This window comes from Festucalex cinctus, chromosome 6 (assembly GCF_051991245.1).
Source record: "Festucalex cinctus isolate MCC-2025b chromosome 6, RoL_Fcin_1.0, whole genome shotgun sequence".
In the NCBI taxonomy this organism is placed as follows: domain Eukaryota; kingdom Metazoa; phylum Chordata; class Actinopteri; order Syngnathiformes; family Syngnathidae; genus Festucalex; species Festucalex cinctus.
In genome coordinates, this window is record NC_135416.1 from 8,157,922 (window position 1) to 8,178,339 (window position 20,418).

The window sequence follows — 20,418 nt, forward strand, 5'->3', positions numbered from 1 at the left end:
TTAACACTTTCAAGAAAGAAGCTTGGAGTAGTCACGATTATTTCGACTGAACCCATAAGGTGTGTCCTATAATTGTTGAAAGACCAAGCTGAAAATTAACTATACAAATCAACAGACCCTCGGTGCCCTCTCAAATTGAGTGAAAGTCTCAAGCAACTGTATGAAGAAATGCAATACAAACAAGTGCCCTAAAAGTGGTCCATCCATCCATCTAGTCTTGTCTGGACTGGCCTGGTCACCTGTCAACTACTACTGTAAACAAACAAACACTTCATCCTATGGACAATTTAGTGCCTTCATGCCTGTGAAAACCCACGCAAGCATGAGCAGATCATGCAAATTTCAGACCGGAAGGCTGTAGATGTGATTGAAACCTGTGAGGCAACTGTATTATTAACCGCTGTCTCGGACTCAACTAATATACAGGTACTGTACTTTAATCTCCATATCATCTTTTTAACAAAAGTCATGAATATATTTTTTAAATTTACAATTAATGTAATCATAATATATTCTTTCATAAAATAAAAAATATTAAATGTAAACTTCTGTTTTACTATTTTATTGGCAATAAATCACTAACCAATTATTTAACAAGATAAACGTATCAATAAATTTCAGGAAATGACTACATTTCTTAATACATTACTGTATATCAAAATGAACGAGGCGTAGGTGGGCCACGGGCCGTACTTTGACCACCACCTGATATCTCCGTCAACACGACCCAAGTTAGTCTACGTCGCCACCTGCTGGCGAGCATTCGAACCACAACAACACGTTACGAACGTGCTTCGCCGTCATCTCGCGCGTGCTAAAGCACACTTGAAATTGCAGCTGTATTTGTAACTATATGTTTAGATCGTTAAATCTGTTATCCTGCAATGGTGAGAGTGAAAAAGTACACGCACAGTACTCAAAACAAATCAGGCTGTAAAAGCGTTTTTTCCACCGCTGCTTCTGATTGGTCGGAAGGGCCCAACCCCCACCCTTCGCGTGCCCACGTGACCGCGCTCGCTGTTCTCCAAGTTAAAAACAGACTTTGTTTATCTTGCTGCTCAAATGTGCTCGGCCTGAAGAGTCCATCTGCTCGTCTTTTCGCGTCGTTCTCTCCACAGCTACTGTTAAACGTCAAGCTAATTCATCCTCCTCTCTTTTGAGTTTTTGTTTTGTTTTGTTTGTTTTTGTCCCCTGGTAGAACTAAGGAAGGAGACACACTAAAGGACCCGCGTGGGGGGGATTGTTATCCAGCCAAGTCTCGTCATGACGACCGAAGTGGACGCTCGGTCTTCGGCTCAACAGGCAGACGGTGAGTCAGTGCTTGTGTCGGGGGTTCGACATGCTCGAGCCGTCCCCCATTGTCCATGCATGGGATGGGCTGCAGTGCTAGCATGCTGCACGGTGCACCATGTGCTCCGTAGGACCCCCCCCCAACCCAACCCACCCTCAACTACCACAACCACTCTTCCACACATCGTTGTCTAATGATGCAATATTGCACGTTTTACTTTCCAACTCACGTTTGTACTCCAACTCTGACTCGCTTCATGCACATTGTTTGGCTATTTTCGCCGTCGTTAAAAAGTCCTCCGCTCCTGATTGGACGAGCCTGGAGCTCTTAACTTCCGCCTTGACAAACATGTCTACCCACGCTCCCGAGACGGTGTTCCAAAATCTCAACAACGCTAGTTTTATTTGTGTTAATTCGACGTCAGTTTACGTCATGCAAAGACCTGTCCGTGTTTAGTAGCGTACACATGACGTCAGAAGCACAACCTTTAGTGTTCACAGGGAGGGTTTATATAATCCCTGCGTTTCAGTGCATTGAAATGTTACGTAAACTGCGGGATATTATTAGCAGTATAACCAACAGGTTGTGCGGTTAACCAGACACGGATTGAACATGTTCTTATTAGTACACTGCCGAATATTGAATTCTACCACACACCGCATGCGGTAGTGCACGAGTCTGTCCATATGGCCTTATTTTTTGTAATGTATGTCAATCTAAGCTAACTCAGTCACAGCCTCTTTATGAATGGGGCAACCGATACAATGAAAGTAGCAGATGCCCCAGAATTGAACCCTGTGGAACACCATATGTTCCGTTATGCATTTTTTTTTTAAACGCGTGACATAGTTAGTATGGCGTGATTCCAATCATAAATAATTCGCACGTCGTACCATCGCAACAATTACAAAGTCAAATTCCCTGCAGCACAGATAGGCCAAGCAGTGCGTGATCACCTGTAGCCAATGATGTCCAAGTACGGCGCGTCACCATGAATTATATGAGTTGGGTGTGTGTGTCTCAACTTCCACCGGACCCTCGGGGGTCGCTCGAACCGGCTAAGAACTACTGAAGTAGCTAAAGTGTCTTTCATATTAATTCATGGTTAATTTGGCTTTATTTTAGCGTAAGACTAACCTGTAAGACCAAAAACATTTACGTAAAATAAATTTGAAATTATTTATTGTAATACAAATTAAAGTATTGCATGTGTTTGTTAAAAGAAATACATGGGGAAAAAAAGACCTTGGAAAAATAATTACATATAAAATCACAATACTGAGGAAAACCATTCTCATTTAGCTATTTTTCCAAATATTAAGCCAACTTAATGTAGACATTAAACTGTTCTGCTCTATTTATTGCCACACGCAAAACAGTTGAATTGTGTTCAATCAATGGTGACAACTTTTCCTTCTGCACGACACACCTTGGCATCCGTGCCACTTAGTATGTGCACTGAAGGTGTCAGGTTTGCACACGCACTATCATTAGCTCGTACAAGTCCAAACTGTAGGGGAAATGTCACTTTTAAGGCAGCCCCTCATAAGTTTGTGACGTACAGTCGAGTGGACTGTATGTCATTTGAAAGGGGAGCGTTTTTTTTTTCCCCTCCTGCTTCTTCGCACAGCGGTGAAAACAAAACAAAAACAAAAATGCATTCTGTAGTTTTGTTTTTAGTATTGTGACCAATCAAATGCTCTTGCCTTATATGGCCCACGTGCTGTAGGTTGCCTGTTCCAGTTTGTGCAAGTGCGACAACAACAAAGTTTTTAGCAGCTGCAGAAGTTTCCTGACTCGAACACTTATTGCGCAACGCCCATTTAGACGAAACTTTTCCTTCTTCCTCCCCCGCAGTTCTCCACTGTACCCTGATTGGTTGGCCACGTGTTTTGGCACAGGGCCGTTGGCCGAGAGTCCTAATTTACAACCTGACAGGCCGCATGACCTACATCTGGGAGGGAAGGAACAAGTGAAGGAGAGCGCGTGTTTGTGCTCTCCTGAGGAGTCGGGGTGTGGCTTTAAAGAGTTAATCGCGTGGCAATACTGCTTCCTTTGCATTTTTTTTTTCTAGGACTGAAATTCTGCGAAACACTGTTGGCTTTCTATGAAATGCCTTTTGGAAGAGTTGCGATTCTGGATTTAGTTTGATCTGTGGTCTGGACTTCTTCCCAGCCTCCAGTAATATATAGCGCAATGAGAGCTCACACTATCATCTGGGCCTCTGCAAAAGTATTCATTACACCCCCTCCGTAGACGTGCCCGAGCCAGTCATGTGACCCACGAACATGCCATATGTAGTCAGGTCGGGCCCCTGCGAGCCGACTGTGCAAAGGTGGAAGCGACATAAGAGAAAAACAAGCGTCAGCATTTCTTTACCATGTGTTTCTCTTTTTGCTCTGCCCCTCCTTCCTCCTCTTCCCATGCCTGCAGGAGCACACCAGTCCCGCCTGTTGTTAAGTTGCGACTCGCACGTACAGTATATGGTTATCCCCAAAAATTGGCAAACGTTTAATAAGCATGTTAGCCGCCTAAGCAGTCATGTACAGTTTGCAATGCAAATCAATCATCATAGAATAGAGACTTGTGCAGACAGTTTTTTCTTTTTGTGCCTTCTAAATTTGATGCATCACAGAGAAGAAGCGTGTCGTTATTCGATTTGGCTGTACAAGCGTCTGGCTTTTTCTCTGTCCATTTATATAAATCATTTGTGAATGACATTTGAGGCGAGGAACTCCAGGTTATTTTGGAGCAGGCTGCTGAGACGCACGAGCTAGCAGTCGGCTAAAAACATAGTTGCGATGCTGCATATTGTCTACAAATTGCTTATTTTAAGAAGCTTAGACTACAATTTGAACCTTAGTGCTTGCTGGGAAATTTAGAGACCTTAAAGAGGTTATTTTTGGAGAAATCTCAAGACTAGTCTCCGTGACATATGCCTGATTTTGTAAAAATACATCACATATATATTCAAAAATTAAAAGTACTAATAAGAACTAAAATGAAGCATTTTCTAAAAAATAAAGCTGAACAAACCCGCCCTGAAAACAAATTTAAGCCTTACTTTAAAAAAAAAAAAAAAAAGTAAAGTGACATCCAAAATCAGTATAACCCTGACAGTGGTTTGGAGACTAGTCAACATGTATTCATGTTCATTAACTTCCGCGGTGTCCTGCTCACTCACAGGGACGTTTCCTCCCGACGACAAGCACGCAGAGCGTCCTTACTCCAACGACGATGACGACGAGCTGAATGAGGCGGAGGTGAACGGCAACTGGACGCCTCAGGAAAAGGCCCTGCACGAGGCCAGGCTCAAGGCCAAGGCCAAGCGGCGCCTGCGCAAGTCGTCCCGGAACTCCACCAGCGAGTCCCTCTCGGAGTCGGGGGACACCGCCGGCGCGGATCCCAACAGTCCCAAAGGCAAAGTCCCCACCAACGACCGCAAATCCAGAACGGGCAAAGGCAGAGGCCTGCCGAAAAAAGGTACTTCCCTGACCAGAATTTATCATGTTTTTTTTTTTTTATTTTGATTTATTTTTATTTATTTATTTTATTTACATGGTACTTTGGTTGTACTTTGCCTTAAAAAACAAAACAAAAAAAAAACAGCCATGTCTGATATTTTTGCCCCAAATATTGTTTCCATGCCACAACAAGTGATACAGTGGATATAAAAAGTCTACACACCCCAATTTAAATGACATTTTTGTGATAGAAAAAGAACAAAATGTATCATTTTACCACTGTTATCTATAACCTATACAAATCAACTGAGAAAAAATATTTTAGCAGTGAATCCTAGCCAAAAATTGTACTTGAGTACTTTGCTTTAGTATCCTATATAATTCAAATGAAAGTAAAAATGAGTCCACGAGATAATTACTTGAGAAAATAGGAAGTCTTCTGTGAAAACAAATAGTATTAAAGGCAGGGTCTTCCGTTTTCACTCAGGAAAATGCACTATATAAATACAGGATGTATACCCACCAACTCCTTCTCAATCTACACCTCTGGGCTTCTGTTAATGTGTGGTGGTGATTTTTTTTTCATTTCCCTAATTGGCTGGAGGGGTAAACAACTGTCTGTCCACAGAAATGTCCCGCTGTTGGCAAAACAAACACAAAATGGCAAAATACAGGCTTGTTTAGGAAAAAATCACCACCACACATTAACAGAAGCCCAGAGGTGTAGATTGAGAACGAGTTCATGGGTATACATCCCATATTTATATAGTGCATTTTCCTGAGTGAAAACGGAAGACCCCGCCTTTAACTAGTTAGTAACTTGTGATTTTATTTATTTTTTAGTCTGAGCACAACACATTTTTTTTTTTTTAATAACCTATAATGTAGGTAAATTCAGCCCCAAGAAATGGTCTTAAATGAACTTTGTGCTCACTTGTGAAACACAAGTGTGCACAACAGCCTCACCAGGCAGAAAAACAGGAACAAGGCAAGCTCTATGTGTCTATGAAGAGTGTGCGTGCCCGTGTGTGGATGCACGTGGGTGTTGTTTAAGGTAAACATAGATTGAATGTAAGGCCAGGTGGTGTTGTGCCTCTTCTGGTTGCAAATCACACGCCATTTCCTCCATTGTTTCCACCATGCTTCATACTAAAATGAGTCACTTTGAATACTTGGCATCTGTGTTTTTTTGTTGTTGTTGTTTTCCCAGGTGGAGCAGGTGGCAAAGGTGTCTGGGGGGCCGCTGGGATGGTTTATGAGGTCGAGGAACTCGATTTGCAGGATCCCAATTATGATGAATCTGCTCAGGTTAGTATGAATGAATGCATTTACACTACAGCATATCTGCAAAAGTTTTGGGACTGTTACGCTCTGAGAACTTAAAGACAAACGTTCATTTAATCTCACATTCAAACATATGGGCAGTTTAGAGTCTTGAAGTGTCCCAATATTTTTGTCAGTGCAGTATTAGTCAAATGAATTGAACTAAGCAGATGAACTTGTGTTTGTGAAATATACATTAAGCATAAAAATCCACACATTGTTATCCATCTCAGGGGTCGGCCATTTTGTGCTGTGTGCCACCTGCTGTCGACTGAAATTGACGTCAGCTTGCAAACATCGCTTTCAAAAAGTCCTCTGGTGTTAGCTTAATGCTAACACAATATGGAAAACACAATTTAAGAGGCTAATGAATAGTATCGATGTTGCAGTATAAACCTTTTACATAGCAAATGTTTGAACACAAACAGCACAGGAACAAACATAACAGTAGTTATTTGTTTATATTTGGAAGATATTTACATAAATATGTAAATTCATTAAACTTGGTGCATCCGTAGTCCAAGTACCCCCCTCCCCAGCGTATGTCACATGATCCTGTTATCCAGATGGCTGTGTCACATGTCAATCAACGGAACCTTTTAATCTTTAACCTCCTTATCAAGCAAATAACGCAATGTGGTGGTGAAAGAAAACAGAGTGGGAATGGAGCTTCGGGTGTGAAGTTTAAAAAAATAATAATAATTAAAAAAAGTTGATGCAGTGTAATTGCGTCCTTGGTGTTGGAACACGGTGCATCCGAAACTGTGTCAATGGGGAACTAGGACAGACCGGTACTGATAAATAAATGGGCCGTGTGCTGAGCAAGGGGATTGCCTGGCTGATAGACAAGGTCACTATGTCCTTGGGTAGATTCCAAGTAGTAAAGATAAACGTCAGGGTTAACTTTAGAAAAGTTCATGCAGTTCAATTCAAATGCTGTATGAAAGGAAGGCTCTTCAAATAAACTTAGAGATTAATCAATTCATTTAAAAAACATATTTATTATTTATTTTTTTATTGAACAAGCTTGCTTTAATATTTTAATTTAACAAAGCTACATACTGTAACAGAATGTAAATATACTGCAATCCACTTCATTGCACTGCTCCTTCTGATTTACCTGACTTGGCCACTGGGAGGCAGCACTGTGTAGTATAATATAGTCATGCAGATTCAAACAAAGAAGAATATTATTTATATATTATTTAGTTACAAAGTGGAAAACAAAATATTCTCAAAGTATTATACATAAATTTGAAGACATTTCTCTTGACTTACCATCTTGTTTACTTTCGTCTCATTGTTTTGTTTTGTTTTGTTTTTCTATTATTGTGATTCCTTTTAAGTTTGACCTCCCTACTACTCTTTCGAAAGCATTCATATAGTGTGACAGGTGACTAAATTTCACCACTGAAGTCCGCATTGAAAACTAAGCAGGCATTCACGTGAATACGTTTTATTTTGCATTGTTGCATTCTTTTAGATGTTGCTGTATTAACATAATTTGTCATTCAAAGGGAGACACAGTTTATGCCAAAGTTGTTCCGGAGGTGGACAAGAGAGACCTGGGAAAAATGGTTAACCCAATCGTCCAGGAATACTTTGAACATGGCGACACAAAAGAGGTCCAGGTTAGTGAAAACATGATTTGTATAGGCTCCATTCTTGATGCAACACTTTCATTGCTGTGTAGAGCTAACCCGTTAAAATGCATGCGCACTTAGATGCTGCTGAAGGAACTCAACTTGGGCTCCCACAAGTACGAGTTCTCCTCCGTGGCCGTCTCGCTGTCCCTGGAAGGTAAAGCCAGCCACCGAGAGCTCACCTCCCGCCTGCTGTCCGACCTGTCCGTCAAGATGCTCACCCAAAGCGAAATGGCGCGGGCCTTCAACAAGATGCTCAAAGAGCTTCCCGATCTCATACTGGACACGCCTGACGCTCCGCAGGTGCATACTACATTCGCTAATTGAGCACTGTGTGGAAATACAGGTACCGGTGTAGTACTAGGAGTGACCTGTGAGAGGCAGTGTGGTGCCCCAGGGCATCAAGACTGAAGAAAATGCAAAGAAGCAAGAGTCGTAGAAGCTGAAGAAAGTTTTTTTTTCACATCAATGTTGAAGGAGAATCATTCAGATATTTTTGCTGAGTTTAAAAAAACAAAACATTAACGTGAGGATGAAGTGCAGTATTAAGTTTCTACAAGTTTAATGGTGCAATGTCCCTCATAAAAAGCTGCTCTATGTCTGAATTTTATTTGACTTCCTGTCCATCTGCTGTCGTCTCATCTGATTTATTTTATGTTTCTCTTACGTATGCCAGATGTTGGGCCAGTTTATAGCCAGAGCCATAGCGGATCACGTCCTTCCCATGTCATTCCTAGACTGTTACAAAGGCAAAGTGGACTGCGACCATGCCAGGTGAACGTTCTATTTTTTTTTTTTTTTTTTTTTTTAAATGGGCCACGTGTGTGACATTATTACAATTCTGTTGTTCTTCCGCGCATCAAGCTTGGGCATTAATTGAGACATGATAAATTACTGTACATTTATTGTGTCTTAGGTTAGCGATTTCTGCTAGCATATATACAGTAAGTAGTTTATTTTATCATAATTTTTTTTTCAACAAACATGACACAGCACATTTGCCTCAGTATCTCTGGGATGGGCCTGAAACCTCATAAGTCACACTTCGGAAGATTTTCTTTTTCTTTTCTTTTTTTCCCCAACTTTCGATATCAGCTTTTGTGCAGTCCACACACATGGGTGTCATTTTTATTAATTTGTGACTAGTCTAAAGTGTTGAAAATTGCTCTTTGATGATGCAGTGTTAATGGTTTTTGGGGTCTCCTGAAAAGTGCCGATTTTGGATGTCCACATTTTTGTCACGACACCAGCGATATGCTGACAGAACTGAACTAGGAACACGATAAATATCCTGTATAATTTATAAGGTCTCAATTATTGCCTAAGCTTGAGGCCCAGAATAAAAACAGAATTGTTGTTTTTTTGTGTTGTTTTTCACACTATCCCTATTTTCGGTTGTGGTCAGAGTGGCTTTGGACCGCGCCGCCGTGCTTCTGTCCCTGAAGAGCGCCATGGTGCGTCTGGATAACGTGTGGGGCGTGGGAGGCGGCCTAAGACCTGTCAAACATCTCATCAAAGAGGTACCATCAGCCAAGTAAATGTTGGATATGTAAAGCTGCAATTTTAAGGTGGATCCACTTGCACAGTCTCCGCTATAGGCGCCAAAATAATCCTCACTTGTGCCAGAAAGTGGATTGGACATGGAAATGGGACAATGTCAGACGTCTTTCGACCATTTCCTGGTTTGCCTATCCTGTTGTAACACTGCTCCATCCCAGGCGACACTCGAGTGTGTGTACAGAGTGCCACCATTTTGTGTGGACATTTTGTAAGACAAACAGAAGGCGTTGTGGCACTTCTTTGTTGCTGTGTCAGCAGAATATGTGCCTTTTCAAATGTGGGGGCGTACACACGCACACCTGCACACTCGTGCCGTTTTTTTTTTCCCCCCCCACTGTTTGAGCTGTATATTGGAATTTTCGGTGCTGTGAATTTGGGTGTTGCCACGTGAAGTAGATCGTTGGTTACGCAAGAGTGAGAGTGATGTTTGTACAAAGGAAAATGCTTTGACAGTTGGCGCTCACTCATTGAGGCATTGTGTAAACGTCTCAGGCTTCTGGCGTCCTTGCATCTTGCTTTACTTCACTATCTGCATGTCTTGGAACTCACTGGACTGCTTTCTTTTTTTCTTTTTTTTTGTGCTGTATCACTCTGCATATTGGTCAAAAGTCTCCCTTTCGAATCATTCTGTCAGTATTTTTTTTTAAAAGAGGAAGTCAAACACCCCCCCCCCCCAAAAAAAAAAAAATCCTTCCCAATAATATGTTCTAGGCATCCCCACTAGTCTAAATATGATATTGTGGTTAATGTTGCATTAGTGGAATATGAATTAAACAGCGAAATCCAGCAGTTTTTATCAACATCACAAGCAGCCATTTTGCCACTTGTTGTCGAGTGAAAATGACATCAAAGTTGCTCAGATCTCAGGTAACAACCAATCAGAGCTCAGCTTCAGAAAAAAAAAAAAAAAAAGTTAGCTGTGATTGGTCGTTGTCTGAGCCCTGAGCATTTGTGATGTCATCTTAAGTCGACAGCAAGTACACAAAATGACTGTCTCCTAAGATGGATAAAAATGGCTGGGTTTTGCTTCATAACTCATATTCCACAAATGTAATGTTAATCAGAATGTCATGTTTAGACTAGTGAGGTGACATATTGCATATTATTGTCAAGAAATGTTTACGGTTGACTTTTTTGCCTCTAAACAATAAAGTAACTGGTGATTTACTTTAATCTGCCTCGAGGGACCCTCGGTCAGTTTTCTAGGTTAAAAACAAAAAACAATGTGGACCAAACCATATCAAGTTATACCCATTAACGGCCCCATTGAGGGCTTTTCAGAGCAGAAATAATTTTGTGACTTTCCTTTATCTTGAACGGCATTCAACAGGAGAGGTCAGCTGCTTTGCGGGCCTTTACTCTTGAAGCATTTGTAGCAGAATGCCAAAGGAAATTGTTGCAAATTCCTCTAGAAACATCACATAAAGTTTTACGTTCTTCAGCTGTGACTGGGTGTGTTTTTATTTTTATATTATTATTACAGATGAACCTTCTGCTGAAGGAGTACCTGACCTCAGGAGACGTGATGGAAGCCGAGCGCTGCCTGCGAGAACTGGAGGTGCCCCACTTCCACCATGAGCTCGTCTATGAGGTATCGGACACTTGACTCCATTTTGACAAATTACACTTTAGTGTGTCGGTACCACAAAATGTCTCACTAAAGAAATAAATGAAAAGTCAAGCGGCCAATATTGGATCTGATTAGTTTGTACAGGGATACCATGAAGCATCCCGTTGCATCCTGCCAAGCACAAAACAAAAATTGGAATAAAATATCCTTTCATTCATTTTTCTGCCAAGGACTGTTTGTTGTTTTTGGCAGGGACTACACTTTCATTTGTCAAGTACGCGTCCTAGCCGATCAATCCAAAATAAATAAGAACATTGTGTGGCGTCGCGGCCGTCTATAGAAATAAATGTCCCACCCTTCTCGGGTTCTGGAAGGAAGCAGCGTGTTACTGGCTGTTCCTCAATACTATTTTATAAAACATTGAATTTAAATGGTGATGAGATTGAATGCTATATTAGTTGAAGTCTTCGTTAAAACCAACCAGAAAATATTTTAAATAATATCAAAATGAGCTAAACTGTCAAATATGTTGAATACATTGACTCTAGGAAACTGCGGCACTTTGCTTCACCGTGAGAGATCATTAGATGTGCCATGGAAAAGTATTCAATTCCAAGTAATTTCTCAGAAAATATTTTTAAACAAATAAAGCATCTTTCTTCATCTGTCTATGGTAGCAACATATCGTGACAAGCAGAACAATTACATTACCTTCCACTAGATGGTGGAATGTACAACTCGTGACTTTTATTTTGGTGGTGTGTTGTGAAAAAGCAGATCTCCAATATATTAGTCGATAACTAAATATGCTGGCCGATAATCCATATATCAGACGATTAGGGGTGTGAATTGCCTAGTACCTGACGATTCGATTCGTATCACGATTCACAGGTCACGATTCGATTCGATACCGATTAATCCCGATACGAATGGTCACGATTCGATACCGATTAATCCCGATACGAATTTATAAGTCGATTGTTGCGATTTTTTTTCCATTCAAATTTAGAAAATACTATCAGTAAATTTGTACATGTACACTGTAAGATTTGTATGAATATATTTATCTAAAACTTGAGGCTTATAACCGTGAGCCACTGTACACAAACAGTTTGCAATCTGTTTCACATTTGAACAGCATTAAAATAAAAATATTAAGGCTTAATGTGCCGTTCATATAACATTCTTCCATGCTCAAGGTGTGAATCCTAAAAAAAAAAAAAAAAAATCGATTCTGCCGATTATTGAATCGATTCGAGAATCGCGCGATGTAGTATCGCGATATATCGCCGAATCGATTTTTTTTAACACCCCTACAGACGATATTCATTGATTAGGACACATTTTGCTAATAATATCCAGAATATGATTCAAGGCTAAGGAGCTTTAATTAGGAACACTAAAATCAAACGTAAACCCTGAGCATAAAATGTTGTGTTTGTATTCTCAGGCTATTGTAATGGTGCTGGAATCCAAAGGGGACATGGCCAGCCCCATGATCATCAAACTGCTGCAGTCCCTCTTGAAAACGGGCCACCTCACCGTGGATCAGATGAACAGGGTCAGTCTCTTGTCTTGTGTGAAGAAGATGATGATGATGATGATAACAACTATTATTGACCAGTACCCATTAGCAAAGACTTGTTTGTTTACTTTGTCCTCTGCAGGGCTTCCAGCGGGTCTACGATGAGCTCCCCGAAATAAATCTGGACGTGCCACACGCCCATGCGATTATGGAGACGTTTGTGGACCTCTGCTACCAGGAGTCTGTCATCACCAAGCAGCTAAGAGACGCCTGTCCCTCAAGGTCAGTTCAGTACCTAAGGTGTAGTGAGAATATGTACTGTGTGTGATTCAGTAGTTTTATAAAATACATTTGATTAAATAAAGGCCATGAGTAACACCTTAGCCCTATACACCAGATATTCTACAGGTGGGTAAATGCCTCGCTATGTGAGGGAAAGCAATGTTTACCGTATTCCTGATGGGTAAAATTCAGGATCCACTGTCCATGATGTCTCAACATGTCTTTGTTTTTCCTCCAACAGAGGGCGCAAGCGTATGGTAAGCGAAGGCGATGGGGGCAAGATTAAAAATTAAAGATGATGGATAAAGAGGATCCTCAGGAGGAGACATGCTGGTTGAGTTGTGCGTCAGCGTTTCATCTGGATACATGGGAAGTTTGAAGTTCCTCCCCCTGATGACATAATCACACACAGCATCTTTGGTGAAACTGAAGCCAGTTCTCTTCATCTTGTTCGCCGCTGTTTTTTTTTGTTTTTTTTGGGGAAAGAATGTTCAGTGTTTCTTGGGTTGATCCACCCCTCTCATCTCAGCTTGTGTACTTTTTTCCCCTCCAAAAATAACTAACAGCTGCAAAAAGGAGGGGAAGTGGACCTGCTATCGGGGTGTTTAGCCTCTTTGCTTTGCTTCAGCGTTTCCATTAATGGACACATCTCTTCAGTTGCTCCTGAGATGATTTTGTTCAACATTGACACTTAACTGCTTTTCTGTCCGTTTTACATGTTGACCAAAGTTTAAATATGTATAAAAAAAATATTTTGTTCATAAAAAAAAAAAAAAAAAAAAGGCAACGACAGATGTTTTTGTTGTACTTGCCAGCAGTATGCACTGTATAAGCTGTGCATCAAAACATTTACATTCACGTGTTGCTTATCATCACCAGTCACCTCTGTCAGCCTAATAAATGCTCTAAAGGGTTGGAAAAAAATTGTCAAGAGTGTGTATTTATTTATTTACAAATGGTCTGTTTCAGGTTTTTGACCTCCAGGGCTTGCGCTTCATTATATTAAACAAAACTTATATGGACGTTATTTATTTTTATTGTCTGTGCGAAAACTAAACAAAATCCACTACGTCCAAAAATTGTGACATGAATTAACGTGTCATTAATTACATTGTAAAATATAATAAATGTAAATGATTCTATTGAATCTTTAATAATTTCATGACCGGTTTATGTATTGTAATTCATGATTTATTTTATTTTGTTTTATTTTATTTTTTAACTTAACGGAATTTATATTTAGCTAAATTTTATAACCGCAAGAGGCGGAACGATACGATGACGTCACATTCAAGCGCACGGGAAACGCGTCATCGACCTGGGACGTGAACGCGGAAGTAGCGAACACACCACCAAGTGTCGGATAATGAATAGCTGAGACTGAAATTTTTAACAGGTGGGTAAACGATCACTCAATGAAAATTATCTCACTCTACCTTCGTGTAGGCTTTAATGAATTTAACAACGTAATTTTGTGACTAGCGACCTACTAGATCGTGTTGCCTTCAAGGCAGGTGTAGTAGGAGGCGTGAATGCAACGTTGCATTAGGAGACCAAAGTGTGACTGACGAGACCCAAGGGGTTCACTACGCGTTATTTTTAATCGTGGCACTTTTTATACATAATACAAATTGACTATCGCCTTTCTATAATGTGATCTTCACGACCAGAACTAATCATGAAAGTGAACGTGAAGCAGGAATGCGTGTTAACAGTCGATGACGTGAAGGAAAAGGAATTGTTTAAGGTACTCAAATTTCAAAGAAGCATTTGATTCTGAAAGGGTTTTGAAAACATTCAATCATCATAACCACATAAATATAACATAGTAAGTACATTTTATTTATATAGCACCTTTCACAGGCGAAAGGGTCACAACGTGCTTCACAGGTAAAATTGACCGCAATAAAATAAAACAGAAAAACAATAAAATACAAAATACACAAAGTAAAACAAAATAAAGGTCATAATGGTGTGATAAGGAACTTACAAGCTTTAATGTGGCCTTTTATGACCTTCCCCAGTTTGGTTGACAGTCGCCATGATGATTCCTGTCAACATTAGATAGACAAAACAAGAAAAAACGTCTACTAAAAATTCCCAAATCTTTATTGAGCATGTTTGGAAGTATTCCAAGAAGTATTTAACTCATTCAATGCCAGCCGATTTCAGCGCAGCCAACCCAATATTGCCAGCCGTTTGAGAGCATTCTGAATGATTTTTCATTTTCAACACCCACAGAATATAGGGATTTGCGATTATATATTTACCAAATGAAAGAACAGCTCTCTTTCACCAGGAAAAAAAAGGTATGACTGCCAAATGCTAGGCGATATGGAGGGGGAAAAAATCACGATATAGACCATTAGATATTTTCAATTCTCTAAAAATATACAAGATACTTTACTTATCTTTTTTTCACTTCATTTTTAAGTGACATTAAACAGATCTGTATCAATGAAAAAATTAGCTTGCAATTGTTTGCGTTACAGAGCAAGTTTTTATTTTATTTTTTTGTCAGGAGCAATCCCATTGGACACTTGGGCGATGCTACCCAAGCAGTAGTTTGCTGTATTTTGCAAGGGTTCTTAAAGAAAAGGCAGGCAGCAGACTGTAGTGACCTAACAAGAAAGAAAAATGACCACTGAGGGCTTTGTAAAAGTGAAGTATAGCTACTGCGTGCTTTTGTTTTTCAACATAACTGCATATCATAACTTGCCTGAGGTGTTTCATGTAGTGAGACTTATCACCGGTGTTCTGGTTTGAGCACATACTAAAGTAGTAATAAAATACGTATGGGATTACGCTGCTTGATTTCTGCTATTGACCTCCACACATTCCTCTCTTGCGCAGATTGACAAGGCCAGGATGGGCAGACAGAGAAAGAGGGTGGTGACCGGAGACTCCGCCCCCCCTCTTCTAAGAAAAGATGACAAGCCCCCTGCGTTTCACCGCAAGGAGAAGAAGAAAAAAATGGACATTGGCAAAATCTTCATCAACATCTCCATCGGCCTCTGCGTGGTCAGCCTCATCTGGTTCTTCTACGCGCTTTACATGCGCTCCAGTCTGGCCAAGCGCGTGGTGACCTTGCACCCGTCGCCTCGCGTCCTGGATGCCAATTCCAGCAGCGCCCGGGTCTCGCCGGACAGGTTCTGGGGCTCCTACAGGCCTCAAGTCTACTTTGGCATGAAAACAAGGAGTCCCAGGTCAATTGTGACAGGTAGGTAGGCATACGCAGGGCAATAGATACAGGTTGATGAAAATAAAACTGAAATAAACTGATCACTATCAGCAGATCTCACTTATGGATAATAAAGTTGTAAATGTATTCATCTACGTTTGCGGCATCAGGCATGATGTGGATGAGTCAGGTTTCCGACATGGACATGAACCTGAGGCACACCTGCGAGCAGGGCGATCGCTTGCAAGGTTACGGCTGGCTGATGCACGACGGGCTCACCTTTGGCGTCCAGGAGATCCGAGAAAACAATTTCACGCTGACCACCGAGTTTGTCAAGAGGGTGGGAGGAGATCATGGTGGAGACTGGACCTGGAGGGTCACCGCTAAGCAACACGTGAATAGAAGCCGTCTATGTGTGACAGTGTTTCCATAGCAACCGCTACGGGAGAGCTGAGCATTGTCTTGTTTTTTTTTTTTTTGTTTGTTTTTAACCATCAGAGCTCTGCCCCCAAGGCGCCAGTCATCTCCCTGATGTTCTACGCTGCGGCAGATACGCAAGGCTCACTGGAGGCTCACATGGAGGAGAAAAAACGTCTCGCCTCCATCACGGGTGTCTCGGAAGAGCTTGGCAATTTCAAGATCACATTCCGAAAACCAGTTACAGGGGATTTGACAAGTCCAAAATATGCCAGGTAAGCAGGCCAAGTACATAATGATGAACCGTTAAAATGGATCCCTCATATGGTATTGCATGAAAGTAACATTTCATAGCTCCAACCACTTGATGGCAGTACAGAGCAAGTGTTACTGTCATCTGATTGTTGATTGTTCTGACAACAGGAGGATGCAGGCGAATTTTTGAGTAGCACTCGAAGATATACTTTATAAAACTCATATTAGTGATATTGAGCAAATTGAGACAAGATTATTATTTTGTCGTTATTTGTCAAAGGTTGGCAACTACTGGTCAATGCATATAATACACAAGGTCTAATCTAGCGGTGTCCAAAACTATGACCGAGGTGCCATTTGTGGCCCGTGTTATATTATATATATATATATATGTATATGTATATATATATATATATATATATATATATATACACACACACACACATATATATAAGTATAGCATACAGAAGGCTTTGATGCAGCCACTGACCTGAAGAGGTCGCTTACAGCAATGGTAGTAATTACAAACAATGGTCAGCAGGTGGCAGCAGAGTATAAAAGATCAACCAGAGCCATGTTGCGACAAGCTCTTTTTCCCACTGTTTTCAACAGGTTTGTGAATAATGAGGAAACTTAGCTATATTCTAATGCTAATTGCTACAGAACGGAAACAGATACAAATATACTTTTTTTTTTTTTTCTTGATGAACGAAGAGACTCAAATCTTTTCATAGGTTCCATGTTTTTATAGCAATAAATCACAATATTTTTTGGGGCCTGGCAAAATCAGTCAAAATCCAGTCAACAGCCGGGAACGAAGGGGGTTGCTTCAGTCAAAATGGCTGCTGGGAGTGAATGAGTTAACGACCAAAAATAGTTCCCTCCAATTTCTACTCTGTGTCATGGTTCAAATTATGAAAAATTCACCCCAAAATTGTGTAAAATCCTAAAGTGTAAAAACAACAAAACAAAAATATTGAAAAAAACAAAACAAAAAAAGCAATTACTTTGACTGATTTTTGTTTAACATGTATTCTTGCATCCTTCGATTTTTCTGTATGTGGCCCTTGGAGGAAATAGTTTGGGCATCCCTGATCTAACCAATAGTTTCCTGCCTTTCCAGTTACAACTACCTTCAGACTCGCGCTCCTGGTTTGGAGAAGTTGACTGACATTGTGAAGCACAGTCTGAACCACAGGTTTGTCTTCAGCCCGCCGTCCGGCGAGAGGCGGCATTATATTGGCGTGGACACGTACACGCCCCCGTACCACCCGAACCAACAGAAGAACCCCCCCGATACTCGGAAAGAGGCCGACTTTGTGGTGCACCAGGTCACCGTCCAGATGCCCTTTCAAATGGAAGTTCTCTTGGAGTCGGCGAGTTTCCGCGGCCGCCACGACCAGCTGGCGGGCCCGGTTATGACTCAGGAGCTGGAAAAGAGGAAAGCCGAGTTCGATGCCAAGTTTGAGAAGACGTTCGGCCTGGAGCGTAAAGGTTACAGCCGGGCGTACGTCAAGTTTGCCAAGGCGGCCATCAGCAACATGTTGGGCGGGATGGGCTACTTCTACGGCCAGTCGGTGGTGCAATCCGTCTACAACGAGTACCCGCTCCTCTACCCCGAGGGCGCGTTGTTCACCGCCGTCCCGTCGCGCTCGTTCTTCCCACGAGGTTTTCTCTGGGACGAGGGCTTCCACCAACTGCTGCTGAGTAAGTGGGACCCCCAGGTGACGAGGGAGGCCGTCTCCCACTGGCTAGACTTGATGAACGTGGAGGGCTGGATCCCCCGCGAGCAGATCCTCGGGGACGAGGCCCACAGCAAGGTGCCCGCCGAGTTTGTCGTTCAGCGGAACGAGAACGCAAACCCGCCCACTCTCTTTTTAGCCCTTGAGGGACTGATTGAGCGTCTCGATCCAGACGGCGCCGAGTCGCAGCCTACTCTGGCTTTCCTCAGGCGACTCTTCCCCAGACTCAAGACCTGGTTCGAGTGGTACAACACCACTCAGTCGGGCCCGCTGCCCAACTCGTACCGCTGGCGCGGGCGCGACAAGGACTCTAGTGTGTTCCTCAACCCCAAGACGCTGACCTCCGGTTTGGACGACTACCCGCGGGCCTCGCACCCGTCGGCGCAAGAGCGCCACGTGGACCTGCGTTGTTGGATGGCCCTGTCGTCGGGTATCATGGCGCGGATTGCGAAACTTTTAGGCGAACCGCACCGCGACTACGAATTCACCCACCAGCTGCTGATGGACAACAACCTGCTGAACGAGCTCCACTGGTCCGAGCAGCTCGGCGCGTTCAGCGATTACGGCAACCACACTCAGGACGTATCCTTGCAGCAGGAGAAGGTTTACACGCCACCCGGGCAACACCGCCAGCAGTTCCCCGTCACGCGACTGGTCCGCTCGGTTCGCAAGGCGCCCAAACTCCAGTACGTCAACGCACTGGGTTACGTCAGCTTGTTCCCCTTCTTGCTGCACGTTCTTCAGCCGGACTCACCCAAAATGGGGCCCATTCTCCGAGATATGAAAGATCCCAATAAGCTGTGGACCCCTTACGGCCTGCGCTCCCTCTCCAAAGCCGATCCGTTGTACATGAAGAGAAACACGGAGCACGACGCACCCTACTGGAGAGGAGCGGTGTGGATCAATATCAACTACCTGGCGGTGAGAGCCCTCCACCACTATAGCAACGCGCAGGGGCCATATCAGGAACAGGCAGCTGCTCTGTACGAAGAACTCAGGACTAACATTATCAGTAATGTATACAGACAGTATACGGAAACGGGTTACATCTGGGAACAGTACAATGACAGCAGTGGGAGGGGTCAAGGAAGCCACCCCTTCACCGGCTGGTCAGCCCTAACTTTATTAATGATGGCTGAACAGTACTAATAGCATCTCATCAGAAAACTACGGCGCCCCAGAATTCACATTGAGGAAAAAAAATTGAAGAAAATTAATTTGATGTAAAAGCAATATTTAGTATTTTGTACGTGCAAGCTGCGTTTTGACGTTTTTGACTGGCGGGAATCAGAATAGACTTTGGTATTGATCACGTCAACATTGTTTCTAAACAATAAATGTTTTTGACAATACGCTTGCCTAAATCTCGTCTTATCTCCGAAACTCGGGACAGTATAAACGTTTAGAACATTTTGTTTTTATTCACCTTGTGTCAAAACTCCTCGCCAGGTTTAAGCCAGCACTTAACTCAATCCGAGCTCACATCAGCTTCAGCACACTGTGACCCGAAGCACAGCCACCCGAGCGTCTCTTTTGTCACTTTGTTCATTCGAAGGCCTCCAGCTGACGTCAGTGTTTAGCAAGTCTTATTTTATTTTATTTATTTTTTTGCATGGTTTCCATGGGGACGTGGTTATTGTGAGGGCTTGCCGTTTAATTAGCTGACATCAAAAGATACCAAAATTGACTTCTATGTACGCTTTTGCGACATCGTGACATACATTCACACAGCGGGTCATCTAGTGGCCACGTTATTAATACTTTGACATCACATATAAAAGGCAGGTAGTCGGAGCGGTGATGCTGGCCGTCTGCGTGCGCGCGGCTCCAACCTCATGACTTGTACGAATGCGCTGAATGCGGTTGTAAAGTTGGAAGCCTGAAGCGGTGCAGCGAGGTTGCATGCCTATAAATAGTGGCTTCCATCGAGTAACACAACAGCACGCAGAAAGTGCCGATTTGCACATTTAGCAGAAGACGTTATGAAGTTGATTGATTGTACTTCAAAGTGGTTCCAACGTATTAATGAAGTCATTTGAATGTGTTCATAAAGTTGGTTAAAATGTTTGATAAAGTTGTTGAACATACATTTTTCCCATAATGCCACGTATGCTCAATTATGCACTGCAGACACTTTGCAGGTGAAGAGGACGAAACTCACCGAC

The 20,418-nt window shown here is 42.2% G+C and overlaps 2 protein-coding genes across 3 annotated transcripts; both read left to right on the forward strand.

Moving 5' to 3' along the window:
• Positions 1 to 880: 880 nt before the first annotated feature.
• Positions 881 to 13,576, forward strand: pdcd4a (programmed cell death 4a). The gene is made up of 11 exons (XM_077524347.1): positions 881 to 1,309; positions 4,478 to 4,774; positions 5,966 to 6,063; positions 7,596 to 7,709; positions 7,803 to 8,024; positions 8,398 to 8,495; positions 9,127 to 9,241; positions 10,765 to 10,872; positions 12,302 to 12,412; positions 12,519 to 12,658; positions 12,900 to 13,576. The coding sequence occupies exons 1-11, from the start codon at positions 1,264 to 1,266 to the stop codon at positions 12,949 to 12,951; spliced, it is 1,401 nt and encodes a 466-aa protein (XP_077380473.1). The 5' UTR covers positions 881 to 1,263; the 3' UTR covers positions 12,952 to 13,576.
• Positions 13,577 to 13,929: 353 nt separating this feature from the next.
• Positions 13,930 to 19,605, forward strand: mogs (mannosyl-oligosaccharide glucosidase). 2 transcript variants are annotated; one of them, XM_077525069.1, is made up of 5 exons: positions 13,930 to 14,054; positions 15,512 to 15,878; positions 16,010 to 16,233; positions 16,338 to 16,531; positions 17,635 to 19,605. In XM_077525069.1, the coding sequence occupies exons 2-5, from the start codon at positions 15,527 to 15,529 to the stop codon at positions 19,400 to 19,402; spliced, it is 2,538 nt and encodes an 845-aa protein (XP_077381195.1). In that variant the 5' UTR covers positions 13,930 to 14,054; positions 15,512 to 15,526; the 3' UTR covers positions 19,403 to 19,605. The 2 variants fall into 2 exon arrangements, with proteins under 2 accessions (XP_077381195.1, XP_077381194.1); XM_077525068.1 differs by lacking the exon at positions 13,930 to 14,054 and adding an exon at positions 14,160 to 14,405.
• Positions 19,606 to 20,418: the final 813 nt, after the last annotated feature.